General features: G+C 33.2%; 1 protein-coding gene across 5 annotated transcripts in view; it reads left to right on the plus strand.

The window, feature by feature from the left end:
• Window positions 1–23,388, plus strand: part of CCSER1 (coiled-coil serine rich protein 1) — a 1,275,653-nt gene that overhangs the window by 125,807 nt on the left and 1,126,458 nt on the right. For all 5 annotated transcript variants that reach the window (XM_078445883.2, XM_078445885.2, XM_078445887.2 and 2 more), the window contains exons 2-3: window positions 15,621–16,985; window positions 22,332–22,516. In XM_078445883.2, coding sequence (XP_078302009.1) covers window positions 15,662–16,985; window positions 22,332–22,516 — 1,509 coding nt within the window. In that variant the 5' untranslated portion in view covers window positions 15,621–15,661. The remainder of the gene's footprint in view (window positions 1–15,620; window positions 16,986–22,331; window positions 22,517–23,388) is intronic.

Below are 23,388 nucleotides of genomic sequence, written 5' to 3' on the forward strand. Positions count from 1 at the left end.
AGGGCAAACTTAAATTTCTCACCTCTTCTGAATCTTTCTAGAATGCATTGTCTACTCGTTAAGGATATCCAAGGTATCGGTCAAAAATATTTTATTATTCAGGAAGTCCTGTGAGTACTTCTTAAAAGAAATATCGGAGGGGATAGTGCCTTATTTTACAGAAGCAATATTCCAAGTTATTTCTTCCTACCTTCCTCCCCCTTCCTTTTTCCTTTCAGATTCCAAATACGACTAAGTGAGAATGTTGACTTGGGGGTATTAAGAGTTTTATTTGATGATTTAAACCTTTTCTTCTGAAGAAGAATCTTCCTTGGCTGTTTGGTTTGACAATGAGGATTGCTTTTTCAATTAGATTATAATGACATGTGTTTATATATCTTTTCCTCAAATAAGCAAAATATGTTGCTTGATAACGTTAATGACAATATATTTAAAACACATATAAAGTATATAGTAGTCCAGAAGAATACTTCCTTTGCCATATTTAAACTAATGAAAAAACCGTTGGTGGTTAACTTTTAAAGTGTGCTAGGAATTATATAGCTTTTCAGTTATTTTAACAAAACAAGTTTGAAATTATTGTGCCAAACAGTGTGAACAACATAAAATTATCCAAGGTATCAGCATAAAATACACTTGAATAGAAGAAAACTAAAAAAAGAGTTCATCTTTCATGTAGAATGTTCAGATTTATTACCTCCATTGTCATTTCCAGGCTACGGTGCAGGTCTTTACCCTAAGGGTTTGTGGAAAATATTATCCCACTCTATCCATGTTTACAGTATCTTAACTTATAGCTCATGTAGACACAAACCTTATTAAGAGAAAATTCTGCAAAGGGTGCTGCTTTAAGAGTTTTTACCATTTGAGGCACCAGATTCTTGATAAAGATTCCTATTTCAAATTCTTAAAATAGAAAAGTTGGACACACTTTACATAATTTCACAATAGTAAAAATAGCTAACACTTTCTCTGTGTTGGGCATGGGTCTAAGCACTCAACGCATGCTAGCTCATTTACTCCTCATAATAGTTATAATGGTAAGTGCTATTGTTCTCTCCATTTCACACATGGTGAAACTGAGGCTAAGAGGGAGAATAAGCAGTTTATCCAACGTTAACGAGTGCACAAGCCAGAATCCAAACCCAGAAGATGTGGATCCAGAAATTTAACCCTTAGATTGATTACACAGGACAAAACCAGAATGAGATATTAAGGTGTCCAGAGGAAAGCTAAAAAAATATTTTGAGATGATTATACCCCCATTCTGTAATTATTCCATTGTACAATTGAAATGTTTATATATAGTTTATACTATAAAATATATACATGGTGTTCCAGTCTATTATGTTGTTTCTGCACAGACAAAGCAAGCAGGGCTCCCTGTAGGTTCTCCCAGTTTCTGATAACCTTCTCTTCGTTGGATGATATTTTTTCTTCATTCTTTTGAAGCTTGCATGTATGCTTCTTTCTTTTAAGATTTTATTATGAATAACAAAATATTCTTAGATCTTGCTTATGTCCTTATTTAATATTCAGTCCTGTACATGCAGCTGTTAGACTAGTTAAGTCTGTAGGATGGAACAACTATTTCTTTCTCTCTCTCTTTCTCAATGTTGAACTCAACACTCTGCACATTCTTTGCTAGTGGCTGCATTTTTTTTCTGCAGAATTAACCGTTCCCTGTGATTTGTAATTAAAGCATCATTTAAAAGTCCTCTGATTACTTTCTAATGGATCTGTCATTGGAATACTAATTTGGGATACTAAGCCATTCCCAATTACACATTCTTAAGGTAGCAATAGCCTTAAGAATATTATTATTTAATATCATATAATATTATTGTCCCTGTATCTATTTTGTGCATTTAACAGAGCGCTGTAATTTTAAAATTTATCTGTTGAATCAGAAATACCTGGATTCAAATCTCAACTTTACCTCTCTGACTCTAAATTTATTTATTTGATAAGAATTATAGTTATCTAATAAAGTTGTTAGGAAGATTAAAATGAGATGACTTATGTACTCATTAAATATGAGGGCACCAGGGAATTTGTGATTAAGTTTTAAAAAAAGCCACAAAAAGGAAAAAAAAAAAAAAGAGAAAACTTACTATGTTAATGTATCTTCTTGAAAATAAATTTTATTTTAAAATTATACATAAATGGGAACAATAATTATATAGATATATCAGATGTGTATAGAACAAGAGCCTTTTTGTTTGTTCGAAATAAGGACATGTTTCTGGCAATGACAGTCTCTCCTTTTGTTTGGATTAGAGTTAATTCTGTTCCAGGAACTCTGAGCTCTATAAATGTTATTTTAGTCACCTATCTGTACATCTTTGAATGAGCTACTTAGCCAACTGGATTTTTATTTCTTTATCCACAAACAGAAGTTCACCTTCCAGATGAACACCAAGGTAGAACTCCTTACATGTTCCAAGATGCAAAATCTCCATCTAGTGGCAACTCAAGTCTGACACATTACTCTTGCTACCAAATACAGAGAGCTAACACAGCCCATTTGGCGGAAACATAGGTCCTTCTCTCCTGAGTTCACTCTTACTAATTATTCTATCAAATTAACAGTATGTGAGTCCATATAAACTCAAGAGCAGTCCGTCATTTCATATAATGTTCTTTGATGCAGGACCACTAGAAGATAACTTAATGAATTTATTAACAAAGTTTAAAGTTGAAATCATTGTTTCACTATATGCTAACTCATTTGGATGTAAATTAAAAAAAAAATAAAATAAAAAAAAGCTTAAAGTGTGTGTATGTGTGTGTGTATGTGTTTAACAAAGAAAGGAATGAGATGAATTTACTATGTTCCTTTATTGTAATATATGTTATGCGGTTTCTCTTAAAAATAAATGAATTTTAATTAAAGAACAACATAGGTAATAGAATATACTTTAATATATTTGGTAAGTTCTACTTTTAATTATATTTTATATACAAGTTTACTAGCGTTATAAGTTATATAAGTTTACTAGCCTCAAAAAATTAATTAATATATTAATATAATATATTAATTGTTTATTATTTGCATTTTCTACCAATTTAAAATGTGTCTGAGCATAATCTGAAATAATTTTAATCTGATACCTTATCAGAGAAATTTATTATTAAAGTATGTTAAATATTAGCCATGTCTTCTTTCCTAGATTCTAAAAACTATATCCACCCCTGTTATAATTCATGTATTACAAACTACAATTTTAAATAATAAGAGAAAAGTAAGAAAATATATATATGATTTGGTCAATTTCAATAATTTATGTAAGTAAATACACTATATGGGGAAAAAAGAAACTTGTTATCACATTTTAATTTTATCATGTGACTACTAGATTGCATTCCCAGATGTAGTCTTGCTCTCTTTTTGTAAAATATACTACATCTACGTTTGTGGCAATAGTCTATGGAATTTTATTTTCACTTAACTATCAATGAAGCAATCCTGAATCTAGTTCATTATTAACTTTGAACTGAAAAAACTTTATATTCAGAATGTCGTTTTATTATCAGATGTGCGTTGTGTGTATGTGTGTATGTGAGTGTGAATCCTAAATTTCACAGATGGTGTGCATGCATTTTAATAAATTAGACTCACAAAAATCATGTATTCAGTTCTCTAATTTTATGAATGGAGAAACAGAGTCCAAGGGAAATGATTTCCATAGATATATTATGAAACAGTATCATTGACAAATGTGATCATTGCATGTTAAATTCGAAGACAACACTTAAAAAAAAAACAAATCCAAGATTCTTTTAAAATGATTCTAACAGAATTTGTACACCATGCCAACACATGACTGAATGGAAATGAGCACGTTCTGCAACATGCTGCCATTCGCATCATAAAGGATACAGCTCTAACAGTATTTATAAGAAAAGAAGGGCAGTAATGATTTGCAAGTGTACTCATTTCTGTTTTTCCCTTTCATCAGGCCAATGCTGACTTTCACTTATATTGATCTAAGTTTATATTTTTATTGATCCAGTTTATGTTTAAACTGGAGCATACATTGAAAATGTTGAACTCCATGTTACTGCCAATGCTGATTTGTATTGTCAGATGTGTGTATTACCAATAATATACACACAGACACAGGTATAACATATTTATGTGTCAAGTGTAGCTATCTTTAAGTTTAATCTAATATGTATTCTAATTTGTGTTTAAAAGATTCTTTCCCTCTGGTTTTGTGTCATCTTATTTGACATATGACAGTATTTTTCTTCTCTTATTTATATTTGTGTCTGTGACCAGGAGCTGTTCTATGCAATATTGTAAATAAAATTTAAAAAATTAAGGGATAGATATTTACAACATATATAGGAACTAGAGATGCCACCATCTTTATTTATATACTATCTTTATATGCTTTATCTTTTTTATATTAATATGTATCTTATAAAGCAGTGCATATCTTTTACTCTTTAGAAAACAGTGAGAAGAAACTGTTGGAAAATAAATAATAAATTTTCATTGATATATTTGAATCTGAATTCTTTTTAAAATACTAGTTCTAGAGGCACCTGGGTGGCTCAGTAGGTTAAGCGTCCAACTTCACCTCAGGTCATGATCTCACAGTTTATGGGTTTAAGCACCGTGTAGGGCTCTGTGCTGACAGCTCAGAGCCTGGAGCCTGCATCAGTTTCTGTGTCTCCCTCTTTCTCTGCCCCTCTCCCACCTGGACTGACTCTCTCTCTCTCTCTCTCTCAAAAATAAATAACATTAAAAAAATTAAAAATTAACAAAATAAAATACCAGTTCTATAAATACTTACAAGTGAATAACTAAAAAAAAATCTCTTATTTTTGCTATTCTAACTTCCAAGAATTGGAGTCTTCCTTCAATTCAAAACGCAATTTATTTTTACAAGGTGCTATCTGTTTAAAAAAAAACACAATTTTCTAATGTATTTGGAGGCTTTCATTTTTCATTTACACAAAGGACTTGATAATTAGCTGCCCAATAAATCTTAAATTGGTTTTGAAAGTTGTAAGAAAGACTTGACTGTTAGAAAGGAAGCTCTTCTGCACCCTCTGCTGGTATGTAAGCACAACTGCAGGTTATTTGTTATAAAGTTGCTCCTTTACTTTTTAGTAAAGAAAATAAAATATAAGAAATCCGGTGATTTTAATTAGTAAACAAAACATTTTAAATGTCTAAAAGAAGCATGCATTTTGAATTGAGCAAATATAAATGGACCTTTCTGGTTAGTTTACTAGCCTCAAAAAAAAAAAATAGTATAATGGCCTCAATTTATTATTAATGAGAAAATGTCATAATGCCATATGCTTCCAGATCATCATGTAATTCAGTTTTATTAGCCAACTATATAAAATAATATGTAGTGGCTTAATGTTTGCATTATGAAATACCAAAACGTTAAAAAGACTGTGAAAATCTGGAATGAATCAGTTGTGTCTGACTTATCACTGACAACATTTAGATGAATTGTCATATGGTAAAGAAATAATGAAAGTTTTTTAAGAGGGAAAAATAGCTCTCAATAGCTAAACTAAAGACAATTTTAGCTGATGGAAAAGTAAATATCAATTTATAAATAGATACAGTTACAACCGACAGTCACATAAAATATGAATTTCAGTGTTAAAAATGTAGGTTCAGGAAAATACCAAGCCTTTGTATCAGTGCCAGGATTCTTAGCACTACCATAGGTTTTACTTATTTAAATATTTTGTGTTAAAATATAAAATGTTTGAAGTGATTAGTGAAATACCCAGAATTAGTATTTGCATTTTGTCATATTGGGTCAAATTATTAGTTATTTGTTTTCAAATTATTTTTAGAAAAAACATTTTCCCAGGTGTTCATTCTGCTTCTTCCAGAGGCAAGTTATTTTTAATTTTTGTGTGCCTTCCAAGTTACTTTTAGCATGCTTAATCTTTTGATAGGCTATGTATTTTTATACTATGTTAATTTGAATTTTAAAGGTTTACTTATAAAAATAATTCACGAATTCATATTGTTAAAACTTCATCATATTACATATAACACTAATGTCCTCATTGATGACAGCCCTGAATACAAAGATCCTGTTCAAAGATAATCCCTGTTCACACTTTGAAATAGGTTATTGCAGATTTTTTCCTATACATATACATGTATGTAAATTTGTAGAATATTTATTACTTTAAAAATTTCATAATACATTTGTAATTTATAAAACATGTCCTTTAGCTATTTGATTTTATTAATTAAATGCTTTGGAGATTGTTTTCTATGTCAGTTTATATCTTTTACTTTACATGTTTAGCTCTTGTGCATTATACTGTGCAATAGATAAGTAATATTTTTAAAATTCTCTTAATTGTTGCACATTTATATTTAATTAATATAAATCAGCAGTGAATATCCCTATACATATATATTTGTGCAGATGTGTGAGCATTATTCTAGGGTAGATGCTGACAAGTGAAATTACTTGGTATTTTGATACATAATTTTCTAACATTACTGTGACAATTTAGACTTCTTTGTAAGTGTCTATAAGTACCACTTTACTCACCCAAACTTGATATTATTTAGTTTTAAAATGTTAGTTGTAAGAAATAGTATCTTGCAGTTTTTTTCTGATTAATAATTACAGATTTGTGTTTCTTCTTATGAAATTCTGATTAATAATTACAGGAACTATTTTTTTCTGATTTATAATTACAAATTTGTGTTTCTTCTTACGAAATTCCTGTTGTATTTCTTGCTACTTTGCTTCCTTTTTTTTTTCTATTTCTATTTGTGTTATAGGAGTTCTTTTTATATTCCCTAATTACTAATAGGTTTGACTATCTTTCATGTATTCATTGGTGATTTGTATTTCTTCTAGGAATTGCTTGCTCATATTCTTTACTTATTTTTCCTTTTGGATTGTCTTTTTTAAATTGATTTATAAGAATTCTTTATATATTCCAGATAATCCATTGCCTATTGCATATGGTTCAGAGTTTTTTATCTCATGTATTAAGGAAGTTTACAAATGGTTGACAGGTATGAGAATACAAAAGATCAGCCGTATCTCAGAGTATCAGTTAGTGCAGCAGATCCCCTGGGATCAGTCTGAAGTTAGTTTCCATTGGTACCACATATTTGATTAACTTTTCCCTCTGTCCATTTATCCTCCTTTCTTAACCTTCTGAGAGTCTTATAAATTATTTGAACAAGAGTCCTTTGCTCAGGGTCTGCTTCTAAGAAACCTTACTTAGAATGCTGTGAGGAATTTTTTTTCCAAAATATTTTAAAACCAATGCAAATTTCTCCATTGTGAGATATGATTATGAAAAATAATATAAATTTTAATTATTAACAAATATGTATATTTTTAGATGTGTGCTACCCTCTTTATTTTTTTTTCAATATATGAAGTTTATTGTCAAATTGGTTTCCATACAACACCCAGTACTCATCCCAAAAGGTGCCCTCCTCAATACCCATCCCCCACCCTCCCCTCCCTCCCACCCCCTATCAACCCTCAGTTTGTTCTCAGTTTTTAAGAGTCTCTTATGCTTTGGCTCTCTTCCACTCTAACCTCTTTTTTTTTTTTTTTCCTTCCCCTCCCCCATGGGTTTCTGTTAAGTTTCTCAGGATCCACTTAAGAGTGAAACCATAAGGTATCTGTCTTTCTCTGTATGGCTTATTTCACTTACCATAACACTCTCCAGTTCCATCTATGTTGCTACAAAGGGCCATATTTCATTCGTTCTCATTGCCACGTAGTACTCCATTGTGTATATAAACCACAATTTCTTTATCCATTCATCAGTTGATGGACATTTAGGCTCTTTCCATAATTTGGCTATTGTTGAGAGTGCTGCTATAAACATTGGGGTACAAGTGCCCCTATGCATCAGTACTCCTGTATCCCTTGGGTAAATTCCTAGCAGTGCTATTGCTGGGTCATAGGGTAGGTCTATTTTTAATTTTTTTGAGGAACCTCCACACTGTTTTCCAGAGTGGCTGCACCAATTTGCATTCCCACCAACAGTGCAAGAGGGTTCCTGTTTCTCCACATCCTCTCCAGCATCTATAGTCTCCTGATTTGTTCATTTTGGCCACTCTGACTGGTGTGAGGTGATATCTGAGTGTGGTTTTGATTTGTATTTCCCTGATGAGGAGCGACGCTGAGCATCTTTCATGTGCCTGTTGGCCATCCAGATGTCTTCTTTAGAGAAGTGTCTATTCATGCTTTCTGCCCATTTCTTCACTGGGTTATTTGTTTGTCGGGTGTGGAGTTTGGTGAGCTCTTTATAGATTTTGGATACTAGCCCTTTGTCTGATATGTCATTTGCAAATATCTTTTCCCATTCCGTTGGTTGCCTTTTAGTTTTGTTGGTTGTTTCATGTGCTATCCTCTTTAAATCTGTGTATTTGTTACATTGACATTGGCATTGCTCAACAAATTTATCAAATTCATCTTTTGGGAATCTTGTTTGGAGCCTAAGACACAGTCTTTGAATATTTATAATGTCAGTTATTTGATCCTTGAAGGCTGAATTATTTTGTTGAAAATAAAAAAACTAAGACTGATAATTGAATTCAATATTAATAAAAAATTGAACTAAACTTGTCAAGAAGGAGATCAGCATGGTCAATAATATTTTGGGTCAAAAGCATGATATAGTTGAATGGAATTATTTGTAAGAAACAAGTTAAAAAATGTAATAATGGCTACATCACTATTTATTCATACATATCAATACTAATTCTAAGTCCCATCTACATGTAGGTACTGCAGCTTCTAATGGTCATTGTGTCCTGTTCAGAATTGACTCAGGAAATGACAGTATTAATCTATGAGTAGACAGAATTAAAACTTTGAGAGAGGTTTGGAAAGTTCTAAGTTGAATTAAAAAAAAGTTTGCTGTGAAACAACACAAGTATGGTTAATTATTCTTGATAAATAAGTTACAGTTATTAAACATTCATCACGTTAGACCCTATACTAAGTGTTGTTGTTGTTGTTGTTGTTTTTTTTTTTTTGGTGTTTACTTGATCTGATAAAAATTCTTCAAGACAGTTGCAACTGTTTATCCTCATGAAGAAACTTTAGGCTGTGGGAATTTAAGTAACTTTTAAGCCACTGCGAAGTCACACAACTCATGTGTCATGACAAATTCAAGTCTAGACATGCTTGTGTCAGAGTCCACATTCTTAGCAGTTATACATTCATAGTGTGTAAATCCCAAAACATAAACTATAACATTTTAAAAATATAAATGTAGTCTTATTTACCTAAGCCTGGTCACATGTGGATATAGCTTTTGACTTCTTTCACTATTAAATTCTGTCTAATCTCTGGCCAGAATCCATTATTTTTGTATTTCTTTTTACCCTTCATTGTCTGTTCTGGTCACTAAAGGACTCAGATCATATAGGCCTGGGTCTCAAGATTACATGTCTTTATAAATAATGTATCACAACCCCTGTTCTTCCATCAATTCAGGCAAGGAACTCATCTGCTTCCCTAAATCCTGCTAGAATAATCTCTTTGAAATGTATTCTCCTTTACTATAGTAATAGTTCCTGTTATCATGCTAATTTGGCATCTCTCTCTTTTTCCTAGGAGATTATCTATACAGTTCTTTTTTAAAATATTTATTTTAATTCAAGTTAGTTAATATATAGTGCAGTGTTGGTTTCAAGTGTAGAACCCAGTGATTCTTCGCTTATATATGATCTGATCAGGGGCCATCTATATCTGTTTACATTTCATCTTTAGGGTCAAATCATTGTGAGTAGTGACCTTCACCTAAAGGTAGATATTTCTGATATAAGCAATGATTTGTTTGGATTATTTTTTTGTTTATTTTTTGAACAGAGCTTCATGTACTCAGTGTGGCTAAATTGTATGCAAATTTAATGATTTGTGAATTAAACATATCCAATCAATTATATTATTTCTGACTCTTTCTATCTTCTGCTGACAGTCTCATTCTCTTCTCTGTGATTGATCACTTACTTGGCCCTGATCATTCAGTTTTTGAATTTATCTCATGTTGCCCTCACTGACCCTGGGGCTGAGGTGTCCCTGTTCATGTTGTGGTAGTGATTTATCTGTTAAAAATGCTTCCATTTTTCCCATTCATTTAAGGGAAAACAGTAAAACATTTTAGAAATTCATTTAAGAATAACTTCTACCATAAAGTAAAATAATGTTGAGGTGTAAATTGCATGGCTTTGTAAAGAAAGAGTCTGGACTGGAGGGCTTTCCAGCTGAGCCCTGACCACCCAACAGGTGTGAGCCTCATTTAAATCTGTGAAAAAAAAAATGACATAATTAGATTGTTTTAGAAACTTTTTCAAGCTATTATTTTATTTAATTTTAGTAAAAGTTGACCAATGCTCTTTGATATGTTTTCAGATAATTTATTTTCTGCCATCCATCACTTTCTTAATGTTGACAAATTCTTACTTAGAGAATACTTGATTTCTCTGAATTTTCGTTCTTCCATTTCATCATGTATTGTAGATTTTCTTTTCAGCATGGTCACTTAGGCTGTATTGGGTTATTTTCTGAAATCTTTTCTGAGAAAGAACAGAGCTGGGACCAGATTTATTTCATCAACATTCCTCATGAACATTTCAAATATTGATCATTCTTTTTAAATTCCAATAATAATGTATACTTAGGGGAGGTTCATCATAAGGGATTGGAAACCTGATATCAATTTATATATCTTCCCCCCAAAATATTTTTAGGTGATTTTTAAAATGGAGTGATTCAGCCAGATCTTGACAAGTAGCTCATTTTTATAATCTCTTTATGTGGTGCTCCATCTTGTACCACTTGCATCAGAAAAGGAAGAAACTAGAAATTTACTCAGTAGCAGGCAGAGTGCCATTTCTTTCTGATGTTGCACCTTCTCATACTGAAAATAATTATTATCTGTGTTTCAGCTCATGCTACTAGTAAGTGACAGAGCTTGGATTTGAATCCAATTTTTTTTTTCTTATTGCATGTGTGGGTAAGTATTTTTTCTTTAGTTTTATAAACCAAACATCACCAATTTGGGGAGAAAGACAAAGGATACTTAGGACTATCTAGTATGTGGGCCATCAGGCGACTCTTCATCTTTGACTTATAGTGAAAAAAATATGAGAGGTATGCAAATTCTAGGCAAGTATTTTAAAAATGATGGGAAAGAAAAAGGTGAAGAGGATTTTGTTTTGTTTTATTTGCACCGACAGACATGCCTATTTGTGTATATGGTAATGAGTTTCTACGATGATTGCTTTAAAACCCTGCATGGTCTTTTTATGCCTTGAATCATGGAAGAAAGTGTGTGTGTGTGTGTGTGTGTGTGTGTGTACACTTTTTTTTCAGTATGTCTTATTTCTTCAGTGTTTTTTACTTTTACTCTGTTTTAAATAGGTAACATTAGCAATGCATATATCCCCTTTAACTAGAAATTGTGTTTTTCTGAACCATGGCAAATAAGATTCATCTTTAACGTAATTCAGAATAGATCTACCATATGACGCTGTACTCTCTTAAGGGTAATGATAGTGTTTGCTCAAGTTGTAGAGATCACTGAATAAAATACATTCTGGGAACTTTTTGTTAAATCCTGGTGTTAAAGAGCAAAGGATACCGTTTCTTCAGTTGAGGTCAAACTGAGTCTCACATCATGTCCAGTGGGCCTGTATCTGCATCCAGTAGGTGGTATTGGGTATAGTAGTCTAATGTTTTGTTTGTATAGGTTTAATGATATTAGATGCACTCTTATATGACAAATTTGTTTTCCCAAATAAAATAATGTTGATCATAGTAAGGCCCCTGGCAGATGGGCAGGTCTAGTTCAACCTGTGTATTATTTTGGCATCTGTTACGACTTGAGGTGATATGTCTTCTGAACCAAGAAATAGAGGAGAATTGAGAAAATATGTTTATTTTATCTCATTTGAAAATTTATAAAAATACATGAAAATATATACAGGTTTTATTAAGAAAGGATAATTGCTCTACTAAAATAAATAATATTAACATGTTGCAGTGTAACATTTGTCTTTCATTAATAGTTGTTATGATATATTGTTTTCTTCAACTTGTTCAGCATTGTGCTTCCATAACACTTTTAGATGTTAGCAAATTAAAAAAAAAATTTCTTAACGTTTATTCATTTTTGAGAGACAGAGAGAGACAGAGCATGAACTGGGAAAGGGCGGTGAGAGAGGGAGACACAGAATTCGAAGCAGGCTCCAGACTCCAAGCTGTCAGCACAGAGCTTGACTTGGGGCTCGAACTCATGAACCGCGAGATCATGACCTGAGCCTAAGTTGGACGCTCAACCGACTGAGCCACCGAGGCGCCCCTGATGTTAGCAAATTTTAGATTATTGAATGATTTTACAGTTGGAAAACCTTTCAATTAACTTACGAATTTCTAAAAGTTGTAATTTAATAAAATTAACTTCAAAATTACAGCATTTGTTTATGGTAGTGGGCAGAAAATATGTTTATTTACGTTTGAAATATTGATGTATTCAAGTTAAAACTTTGTCCCTGAAATCCATTTGCTCTATTGGTACTAATTGTGTATTACATTAGACACTGGGGTCTCAAAGCAAAGCATAGATGGCCTTTGTCACAAAGAAACTTAAGGTAAAATAGTAAAGCCAGGTAAACAGATGTTAACTTGTAAGGTAATACTGCAGGATACGTAAAGGAATAGTATTACATCCCAAATGGAAGAGGATGGGGAAAGGGTCAGGGATGGCCTCCTGGAAAAGACAGTGTCATAGAAATATTCCTAAATATTTCAAATCAGAGTTACAGGAGGGGCATCCCAAGCAGGCGGTCCTACATCTGCAATTTCCCAGAAGATGAACGCGAACAGAAAATGGCAAGTAGTAATCAGTCCAAATAGAGAATGAAATAGGAAGGGGATAATGAATCTGGTGATATAGAGAGCATCTGGACATTGAAGAGTCTCTCTGAAGAATATGGGTAATTCCAACCTATAGATATTTTATCTTTCTCTTTTTTAGCTGGAAAGCTCTCAGTAGGAAATCAAGACCTTCATTTAAAAGACTATCAGTAGACAAAGTGAAATCTAAAGGATTTTTATCTCCAGTAGATTTTATATCTACTTTGTGTCATCTCATTCAATGTACAAATATCTCTTAGTATCTATGATGTTTTTACTTCAATTAGGTTAAGTGTATTAGTAGCCTAAATGTATTATTTGTACCCAATAAAAGTCTTGTTTTCATTAAGCACTTAGAAAGACAGGAGTGACTACTGTAAATTTTTTTCTGAAATTTTTACTAGTTAAATCCTTTGAATACTTATTAAAGAGAGATTGAGTCACTATTTTTAAATGCTGACACAAAAGCAAGAAATAATAAAAAAGGCCAATTAATATTTCAATATACATAAATACTGAAAAAATACAATAGTAATGGTAAATATCTTGACATAAATGCATTGATAACCATAGGTGCACCACCAGCTGCAAATAGTAATGGTTGATAATACTCTAATTATAGCAAAACTCTTCACTAAGCATTAAATGGAAATCTTGCATATAAATGAAAAATCACATCTAAGAATGATGTTAATTAAAGCATTAGTAAGAGTGAAATCATGAAAAATTGTATTATTTTTTGTATCCACTTTGGAAATCAGATATTGGTTAAATTAGAATTAACCTGGGAGGAAAATTAGACTTGTTTATGTATGTATGTATGTATGTATGTATGTATGTATGTATGTATTCATTCATTCATTCATTTTAGAGAGAGAGAGAGAGCAAGTTGGGGAGCAGGGCAGAGGGAGAAAGAGAGAGAATCTCAGGCTTTTGCTCAGTGCTGAGCCTAACGTGAGGCTCAATCCCACAACCTTGGATCATGATCTGAGCTGAAATCAAAAGTCAGCTGCTCAACTGACTGAGCCACCCAGGTCCCCCCAAATAAGATATTTCTAATTTGTGAGACTTTAAGACCTAAAATGTCTTTGTTTGTATTTTAAACTTTCTTCTCCCAAAGATTTACAAGTATATGCAAATATTTTGGGAGTGTTTTACACATAGTTTGATTTAAATTCAAATTTAGTGAATTCATCATCTAATAAAAATCATCTAATACAAATCTGTTAGATTTTATATCATTTAGGACAAAATATTAAATATTTTTGAATGCATATCTGAAAGAGAAAATATTTTTCATTTTATATACTTCTTCAGGGCCATGAAAGTATTTTACTTGATCATTCTCGTAATGTATCTGTTAATAATAATAAAATAGAGTCTGGTCACTTTATGTAGTATTTGTTATTGTTCAGTTAGGTAGTTTTGGTTGCAAAAACCAAAATGAAACAGTCTGATTAAAATTTGACAGAGGGGATGTATACATTACAGTTAAGGAATTATGTGAAATACAGAAACTAAAAACAGAAACCAAGTCACGGCGCATTATGAAAACCAGTGAAAAATAGCAGGCATCAGAATAGCCAGGTTGACTCTACAACTAAGAATCTCTGAAATGGAAGCAGAGCTGGACCTTCAGCAGCACAAGTTTTGGCTCTTTACTGAAAGCAGTCTCTGTCATGCTGATTATGAGCTGATCCTGTGGTTACATAAGGATTAGTTTCTTGCTTTACTCTTTATTGGCTCAATGACAGAAAGTTACCTTTCTGTTGTAAAATGACCATGGAAATATTATCTACTTCTACAGTTAGAAGTATTAAAAGAGATAATCTATGTCAGAAAAGTATTTGGGACATCATGGTTGATGAACTATATAGTTGCCACCTTCACTTTTTCTTCCTTCTTTTTCTTCATCATCAGCACGTTGATGTTAATATGGTTCATAAATTTTCTATGCTTCTGCTGCTGTCACTATGTATTTTCACTCGTGTCAACATTACCAGTTGAATTAATTTTCACTGGAGTCTTTTCTTCAATTCATAGTTGTGGTTTCCTCATAACCTAATTTTGTTTATAACTCTACACTGTATCCTTCCTCATTTAGTTTCATCTATCAATGCCCTGATTACCTCTAAAAGTCCCAAAATCAAACTCCAAGGAGAAGAGTACTTCCTAATTGTTTTTTCTTTGAATGAAGATTCTAGTGTCAGATCATACCTTAGTCTGATCTGTGATTCTGTTAAGCTCAGGTGAATAACTTCTCAAGTCTTGTGATATATCTGTTTCTGGTCAAGAGAGGCAGTAGTGGGGCATATTACCCACAGGGCAATGATTATGGCTGTCACAAGACTACTGCATCTAAATATGTAGACATAAAAAGTTAGGATTAAACAATTTACCAAATTATAGAACCAGTGGGAGTAGTAAGGCTGGGTCTTGAATAGTGATCTTGTGTTTCTCAACCCAACAATCTTTTGCATAGACTAAATATTCTTGGTAATCTTGACATTGCTGAGCCATTATAAAATCATTGTGCAAATCACTGGATAATTTTGCTACTTATAAATTAAAAAAAAAAATCCTCATCAGAATTTTATTATCATTTTAGTATGAGCCAAGTTCTAGTCCATGTCCTGAAAAACAGTGTTTTGTTTTAAAATGTCTTATTTATAATTGATTTCTTTTGATGCGTTCTTTTTGTTTTACCTTTTTTAGGCTGCTAAATTGGCTGTCACAGCTCAAGCCTTGGAGTCCCAATGGGGGACTCAGGATCAAGACGATCTACCCTGGTCTCCCGGTTGCCAATATTCAGAAGAAGTATTAGCAGAAGACATGATTCTCTTCCTTCTTCGCCCTCCTCCAGTAATACAGTTGGTGTCCACAGTTCCTCTCCTTCCAGCACGAATTCAAGCTCAGGTAGTACAGGTAAACGCAGGAGCATATTCCGTACTCCTTCCATTAGTTTCCACCATAAGAAAGGAGGTGAACCTAAGCAAGACACTACCAACCAGAACCTTAGTATTTCAAATGGTGCTCAATCTGGTCATAGCAGTATACAGAAACTGAGTTTGGAAGAACATATTAAAACCAGGGGAAGACATTCTGTTGGTTTTAGTAGTTCACGAAATAAGAAAATAACGAGATCCTTGACAGAAGATTTTGAAAAGGAAAAGGAGCACTCAACTAATAAGAATGTCTTTATAAATTGCCTAAGTTCTGGCAAAAGTGAAGGGGATGATTCTGGATTCACAGAAGAACAAACTCGCCGTTCTGTTAAGCAGTCAACAAAGAAGCTACTCACTAAATCTTTTTCATCTCACTATAAATTTTCTAAGCCAGTTCCACAGAGCCAATCCATTTCATTGGTACAACAGTCTGGATTCTCATTGGAAATTACACAGTACCAGGAGAGAGAACCTGTATTAGTAAGAGCTTCTCCATCTTGTTCTGTGGATGTAACAGAACGGGCAGGAAGCTCTTTACAATCACCCCTGCTTTCTGCTGATCTTACAACAGCTCAGACACCTTCAGAGTTCTTAGCCTTGACTGAAGATTCTGTGTCTGAAGCAGATGCATTTCCTAAAAGTGGAAGCATGGCATCCCACTGTGAGAACTTTGGCCACAATGATTCTACCTCTCAGATCTCTCCCAATCCTGCTGCTGTTACAAAGACAACAATAGACCTTATGGGAACTGTTCCCTGTGCAATTATGTCTCCTGGGAAATACAGGTTAGAAGGCCGATGTAGCACTGAATCTAATTCCTTACTAGAAACCTCTGCTGCTAATCAGAAGGAAGTGTTATTGCAAATCACTGAACTACCTGTTATGAATGGGAACAAGTCAGAGACTCATCTATCAGGAGATATGCAAAGAGAAGAACATAAGGTAGTACAAAATGGTGAAACAATGTTGTCAACAAGCTCTCCGAGGAAACTTGGATTTTATGAGCAACATAAAGCAATAAGTGATCGTGTTAAAGGGATTCATCCTATTTCAGATTCAAGGATAATACCCTCTTCTGGTGATCATCATATTTTTAACAAAACATCATATGGATACGAATCAAATCCTGCCAAAGGTATGCTGATTTTCTTTGTATAATAAACATGATTTATAATTTCATTCTAGTTTATTTAATCTTCTTATTTCATCCCATGAATAGAAACCACATTTCCTTATTTTTCATTCTCTAGTTTTTTTTTTCTGATTTATAATTTATTTTAAATCTTTTCTCTACTTGATTTTAAATTTCATACTATGGTAACAATGTAATTCAGCAATACTACTCATTTTTCTTAGTTGTGTTGCCAAGATTCTGGCCCTCAGAAGAGAGGGGAAAGAAATTATTTGTATTTGCGATGTGGCTTTGTGTAAAAGGATTCTCTTTTTTAAGGTAAATGAGTCTTGGTATTTCTTAGTCAGTAAAATGAGTATATTCCAGCCAAAATCACCCTGAAAGAAATTTTCTATAATTTAAATTCTATTTCTTATTTTACCAAAACTGTCTTTATTAAGTAGGATCCACGTTTCAGCACAAATAGTCTCTATGTCTAATTACAATAGACTTGCAGGCTTTAAAAGTACTGTTCTTGGAGCTTGGTTTTAAACTTGTGTCTGTCATTAACTACCTGTGTAACCTTGGGTACCTTCTCTTTGCTTTCTATAAAGGGGGAATGGGTGCTTGAATTACTCTAGTATGTCATTATGTTATTTAACAGAAAATTTTGTTATTTAATATAAATTTCAGTTAAGAAAACTGTTGAATTCTTACCACGTACTGGGCTGTATTTGACGTACCACTGCTGCTGCCTTTGCTGCTTCTGCTACTACTGTTACTGTCAACTAGTTCTCCCAACATTGAATGTTTATTGTGTCTCGTTTCCCATTTTGTGCTTTTTGGATACATTATTCATTGAATTCTCAGATGGTTGAAATCACTACTATTATAGTAACCCATTTTACAGTCAAGATATTTGGAACACAAATAGGCTAAGTAATGTGTCCAAAGTCACAAAGTTAGTACATAATTGTTTGGGATACAAACCTTATGAGATAGACATTTACACGTTCCATTTTACAAATGCAAAAACCGACCAAGGATCATATAGCTGTTAAGTAGCACAAGTTACAACTATCTCAGTTCAAAGCTCAGGCTCTTAGTGACTAGGCTTAGTGACATCATGACCCCAGCTCTTTCCAAACCGTTAAGGATAACACTAAAATATTATATACAACTTATAATAAGTTAAATTATAGAGTATCAAGCATCATAAGATTATATGATTAATCCAGCTAGTCCCTCCATGAATATAACAATTTAAAAATTTTAAATGCCTGAGTGAATTATTTAGCTGTATAATTGTATAACTTAATATTTTTCACATTTGATACATCATCACTTTTATGCATCTGCCTAGTTTTTTATGTTTTGATCTTGGTGACCTTGTCTGTACTTATAACTTTAGTTGTATCTGCTTATTTCTTTAATTATAATATAATGAGAAGAACAATGATGATGATATCGATGATGCTCACCCTTTTTGTACACTTAATATGTGCCAAAAAAAATGTGTTGAGCAATTTGTATTCATTATTTCATTTAATCTTTCTTTAAATTTACTTTTCATTTATTTAAAGAAATTTTAATTCCGGTATAGTTAATACACAATGTTATATGAGATTCAAGGATACAATATAGTGATTCATGAATTCCATATCTTACTCAGTGCTCATCAAGATAAGTGTCATTTAATCTTAACTAAAAGTTTATATGGCAGTTATTAATAATTTAGGATTAAATTAAATAACTATGAAATCACATTGTCAGTAAATGGTGGATCTCAAATTGGAATCTAGGCAGTCTTTTTTTAAAGAAATGGAATACAAAAAGGGTAGAAATGTACTTACCTTGATTATATCTAATTCTTATTTAGAAATGATCATTTGCTTCAATGTCAAATTGAATACTATATATATTTATCTCTGTGGAGATATCTTGCTATTAATCTGTTCACGAAGATCTTAATCATGAGCCATTTACCAAATTAAAGTAATTTCAATGAATTTGATAATATGTTGCCTGTTCTTGGGACATTAGCTATTTATTCAGGTTATCTACAACTTGTAAAATAGAGACGGATAGGCAAACAAGCTGGTAATGTGGATAAGGAAAAAATAATAGAATTCAGTTCTTCATTTTGTGGAGATATTCATGTGCCATTCAGAAGGATTTTATAATTTGGAAGTTTAACATTTGAAAACCAGTTATGTAGATGTATTTTATATAAGAAAGAGTTGCTATGTGCACTAAACTCCATAATACTGAATTTATTCTGCATTTGTTATGAAACATATCTAGGCTAGTATTTAATATATATCTGAATGTATGAGATATGTAGTCATATCAAAAATAATAATATAGGGATACCTGGGTGGCTCATCCAGTTGAGCGTCCAACTTCAGCTCAGGTCATGATCTTGCGGCTGGTGAGTTCCAGCCCCGTATTGGGCTCTCTGCTGTTGGTGCAGAGCCCGCCTCAAATCCTGTCTCCCTTTCTCCTTTCTCTCTCTCTGTCTGTCTCTGTCTCTCAAAAATAAATAAACAAACAGAAAAAAATAATGTAAAGTTGAGCACTCTGGCATTTTAATTTTTATTCATTAGCTTAAAAAGTTATTTAAAAAGAACTGTTATATTTGGCCTAATAGGTTCTTGCAACCACTTTTTCTTTTCCCTTTTTCATTTTTTTCATGTTTGTATTTATGTATGTATATATGTATGTATTTAGCAAAAGCAGGGTAGGGACAGAGAGAGAGGGAGAGAGAGAATCCTAAGCAGGCTCTGCATTGACAGGGCAGAGCCCAAGGTGGGGGTCATGAAACCATGACCTGAGCCGAAATCAAGAGTTGGATGCTTAACCTACTAAGCCACCCACGGGCTCCAATTGCAACCACTTTTCTACTTTGCATTTCAATCAGTTCAACTGTTTAAAACAATTTTTTTGTTTAAGAATCCACATGTAACTGATACCACAGAGTGTTTGTCTTCCTCTATCTGGCTTATTTTGCTTAGCTTAATGCCCTGCAGTTGTACCCATGTTGTCACAAATGACACTATTTCCTTCTTTTTAAGGGCTGAATAGTATCCCTTTATATTTACATATCACATCTTCTTGTCTCTTCATCATTGATGGGACACTTAGATTGTTTACATATCTTGGCTATTGTGCATAATGTTGCTATAAACATGGGCATACAGATAGCTCTCTGAGATAATGATTTCATTTCCTTTGAATATATACCCATAAATGGAATTCCTAGATCACATGGTAACTCTATTTAATTTCATGAAGAAACTACATACTTTTTTTCATAGTGACTGTACCAGTTTACATTCCTACCATCAGTGTATAAAGGTGCCCTTTTCTCTACACTTTCCACAACACTTGTTTGAATTTTTGCTAATAGCTACCCTGACCGGTGTGATATAATATCTCATGTGGTTTTGATTTGCATTCCCTTATAATTAGTGATGTTGAGCACCTTTTCATGTACCTCTTGGCTATTTTGTATGTCTTTTTGGAAAAAAAAAATGTCTGTTTAGTCTACTTGCTCATTTTTAAATTGGATTATTGTTATTTTCTATTGAGTTGTATGAGTTCCTTGTATATTTTGGATATTAACCTCTCAGAGGATATGATATTTGAAAATATTTTCTCCCATTCCATAATTTGCCTTTTCATTTTGTAGATTATTTACTTTCCTGTACAGAAGCTTTTTGCTTTGGAATAGTTCTATTTGTTATTTTTTGCTTTTATTGGTTTTGCTTTTGGTGTGAAATCCGAAAAGTCATTGCCAAGACTAATGTCAAGGAGCATTACCTGCTGTTTTGTTTTATTTTGTTTTGTTTTCCTAGAATTTTGCATTTTCAGGTGTTATGTTCAAATATTTAAATCATTTTGAGGGTTTTTGTTTTTGTATACTGTAAGATGGGGGTCTCTGTTTATTCTTTTGCATGTGCTTATTCAGTTTCTCCAGCACCATTTACTGAAGAGACTATCCTTTCTGCATTTCATACTCATGAGACTTTTGTCAAAAATTAATTGCTCATATATGATGCTTTTATGTCTGGGCTCTTTATTCTGTCCCATTGATCTGTGTGTCTGTCTTTATGCAAATACCATACTGTTTTGATTACTACAGCTTTGTGGTATAGTTTGTAATCAGGAAATGTGACACCTCCAGCTTTATGCTTTCTCAAGATTGCTTCAGCTATTTGGGGTCTTTTGTGGTTCTTTATACAATGGTTTTCTGTATTTTCATGAAAAATGCCATTATAATTTTGATAGAGATTGAATTGAATCTGTGGATTGCTTTGAGTAGTATGGAAATTTTAAGGACATTAATTCTTCAATCTATGAACATAGAATATCTTTCCATTTATTTGTGTCTCAACTTGTTTCATCAGTGTCTTACAGTTTTCAGTGTAAGAGATCTTTCACTCTGTGGCTAAATTTATTTCTAAGTATTTTATCCTTTTTGATGCTATTGTAAATAAGATTGTTTTCTTAATTTCATTTTCTGATAGTTCACTGTAGTTTGCATTTTTAAGTATGGTGGGCAGAGTATTAATCAAGGTAACATATTAGCAAAGAGTTGAAGATGATTTGGGAGAAGGATGTACAAATATTTAAGAGAAGTATAACTGTGCAAAGACTATGTGGTAAAGGCCACTTTGGTACTGGAGTGTGCCTGCAGTGTTCTAGCAATGGCAAGAGGTCCAGAGTAGCATAAACAGAGTGAAGGAGGAGGGTGCAGCAGATGAAGTTAGAAAAGTGAACAGATGAACATGGGGAGGCCCTTAAATGAAGGGATAGAGTAGGGTTATCATAAGGAAACTGATAGGACATTGGTTAAACATAGCTCTATGACTAGGGGAATGCTCATGATCAATGTTACTTATGTCTTCAGTGTATCATTCTGGTTACCATGTGGAAAGAAGGCTGTGGTTTTTGTGGGGGAGAGTCAGGTAGGAATAGGCAAAGGAAGGAGACTGTTCAGTATTATAGTAACCCAAGCTAGGGTTGATGGGAGTTTGGTCCAGGATGTTAGTGGGGAAGGTAGGAAGTAATCAGATTCTGTATACAATTTGAGGGTAATAAAGACAGGATTTGCTTATGTGATTTATATGAAGTATGGAGAAGCCAAGGATGGCTGCAGAGGTTTTGAGCTTCAAAATCATTATGTGATTAAGTAAACTAAACTTACCACTATTAATTTAAAACTTCTTTCTATGATAGAGAATTTTTGAATGACACTAAGAGTTTCTTATTTGCTTTAAATAGAACATTTGTAAAAACTACAGTTAAGCATTTGTATTAATATTTATTTATTTATTTATTTGTTTGTTTGTTTATTTATTTTAATAGTTCTTGCCAGTAGCTTCAGTCCATATCGTGAAGGGAGATTTATAGAGAGGCGATTGCGATCCTCATCTGAAGGAACTGCAGGGAGTAGCAGAATGATTTTGAAACCAAAAGATGGAAATGTAGAAGAAGTGAACAGTCTAAGAAAGCAAAGAGCAGGTTCATCATCTTCAAAAATGAACAGCATGGTAAGTATACACATATACTTGCATTTATTAAAATAGTTATGTACAGGACTGGGATATTCCTGCCTTTTGCAATATGAAAACAGACTGAAGAATAGACATTTCATAACTTGAAGAAAAAATCTATCTCCTTAGTTGATATCCCAAGTTAAAGAGGCTATGTTTGCACTCGAAACTCTTATGGGTCTTGACACATAATAGCACACCATGATAGTTGCCCTCAATTCCTGTCTTCCTTGCTTCCATAGAAAGTTTGATACTCTGTGTTCTAGATCAAGACCCTGGGATATGCAAGCTAAGAAAAAAGCTGATCATGAGGGTACCCTTTGATAACCATTATTTCACACCATCTCTCTACCCTATAGCCACTCTAAAAAATGTCCTTTTATATTCTGCCATTATGCCAGTACCACCCATTGACTCTTCAGGGATCCTACTCTGCTTGACGTTTTACAGTTGCCCATCCACACAGGATGAGGAGCTTTTGGGGTCAAGGCAAAATGCCCATCCCAAGCTTTGACACATTCTGAATAACAGATTCCAGATTTCTGGTTCAAACTGCACGAGCCTGCTGGTGAAGGGTAAGGTAGCATGTCTATAGGGGAGTCGTTTCTGAGCTTGCACTTGAGGGCTGTGGTGTCTTAGAGGCATGTGTGTGATGCTCATTCGCAGTGAAAGATAAAGCCGGGGTGGGAAATTGATGAGTGGACTGCAAGAGGTCTAGGGGGCCTCAGGTCTCACAAATATTGGGGTGGTATTGCCTTTTGGAGTTCTCTTGTTCATTTCCTCACAGATGTATGCTTTTCCAGCAGCGTTTTTGATTCCTGGTATTTAACAGTGCTTCTTTGAAACGATATGTCTACCTGTGTACCTGC

The sequence above is a fragment of the Panthera onca genome, chromosome B1 (genome assembly GCF_046562875.1).
Source record: "Panthera onca isolate mPanOnc1 chromosome B1, mPanOnc1 haplotype 2, whole genome shotgun sequence".
Lineage (NCBI taxonomy): Eukaryota > Metazoa > Chordata > Mammalia > Carnivora > Felidae > Panthera > Panthera onca.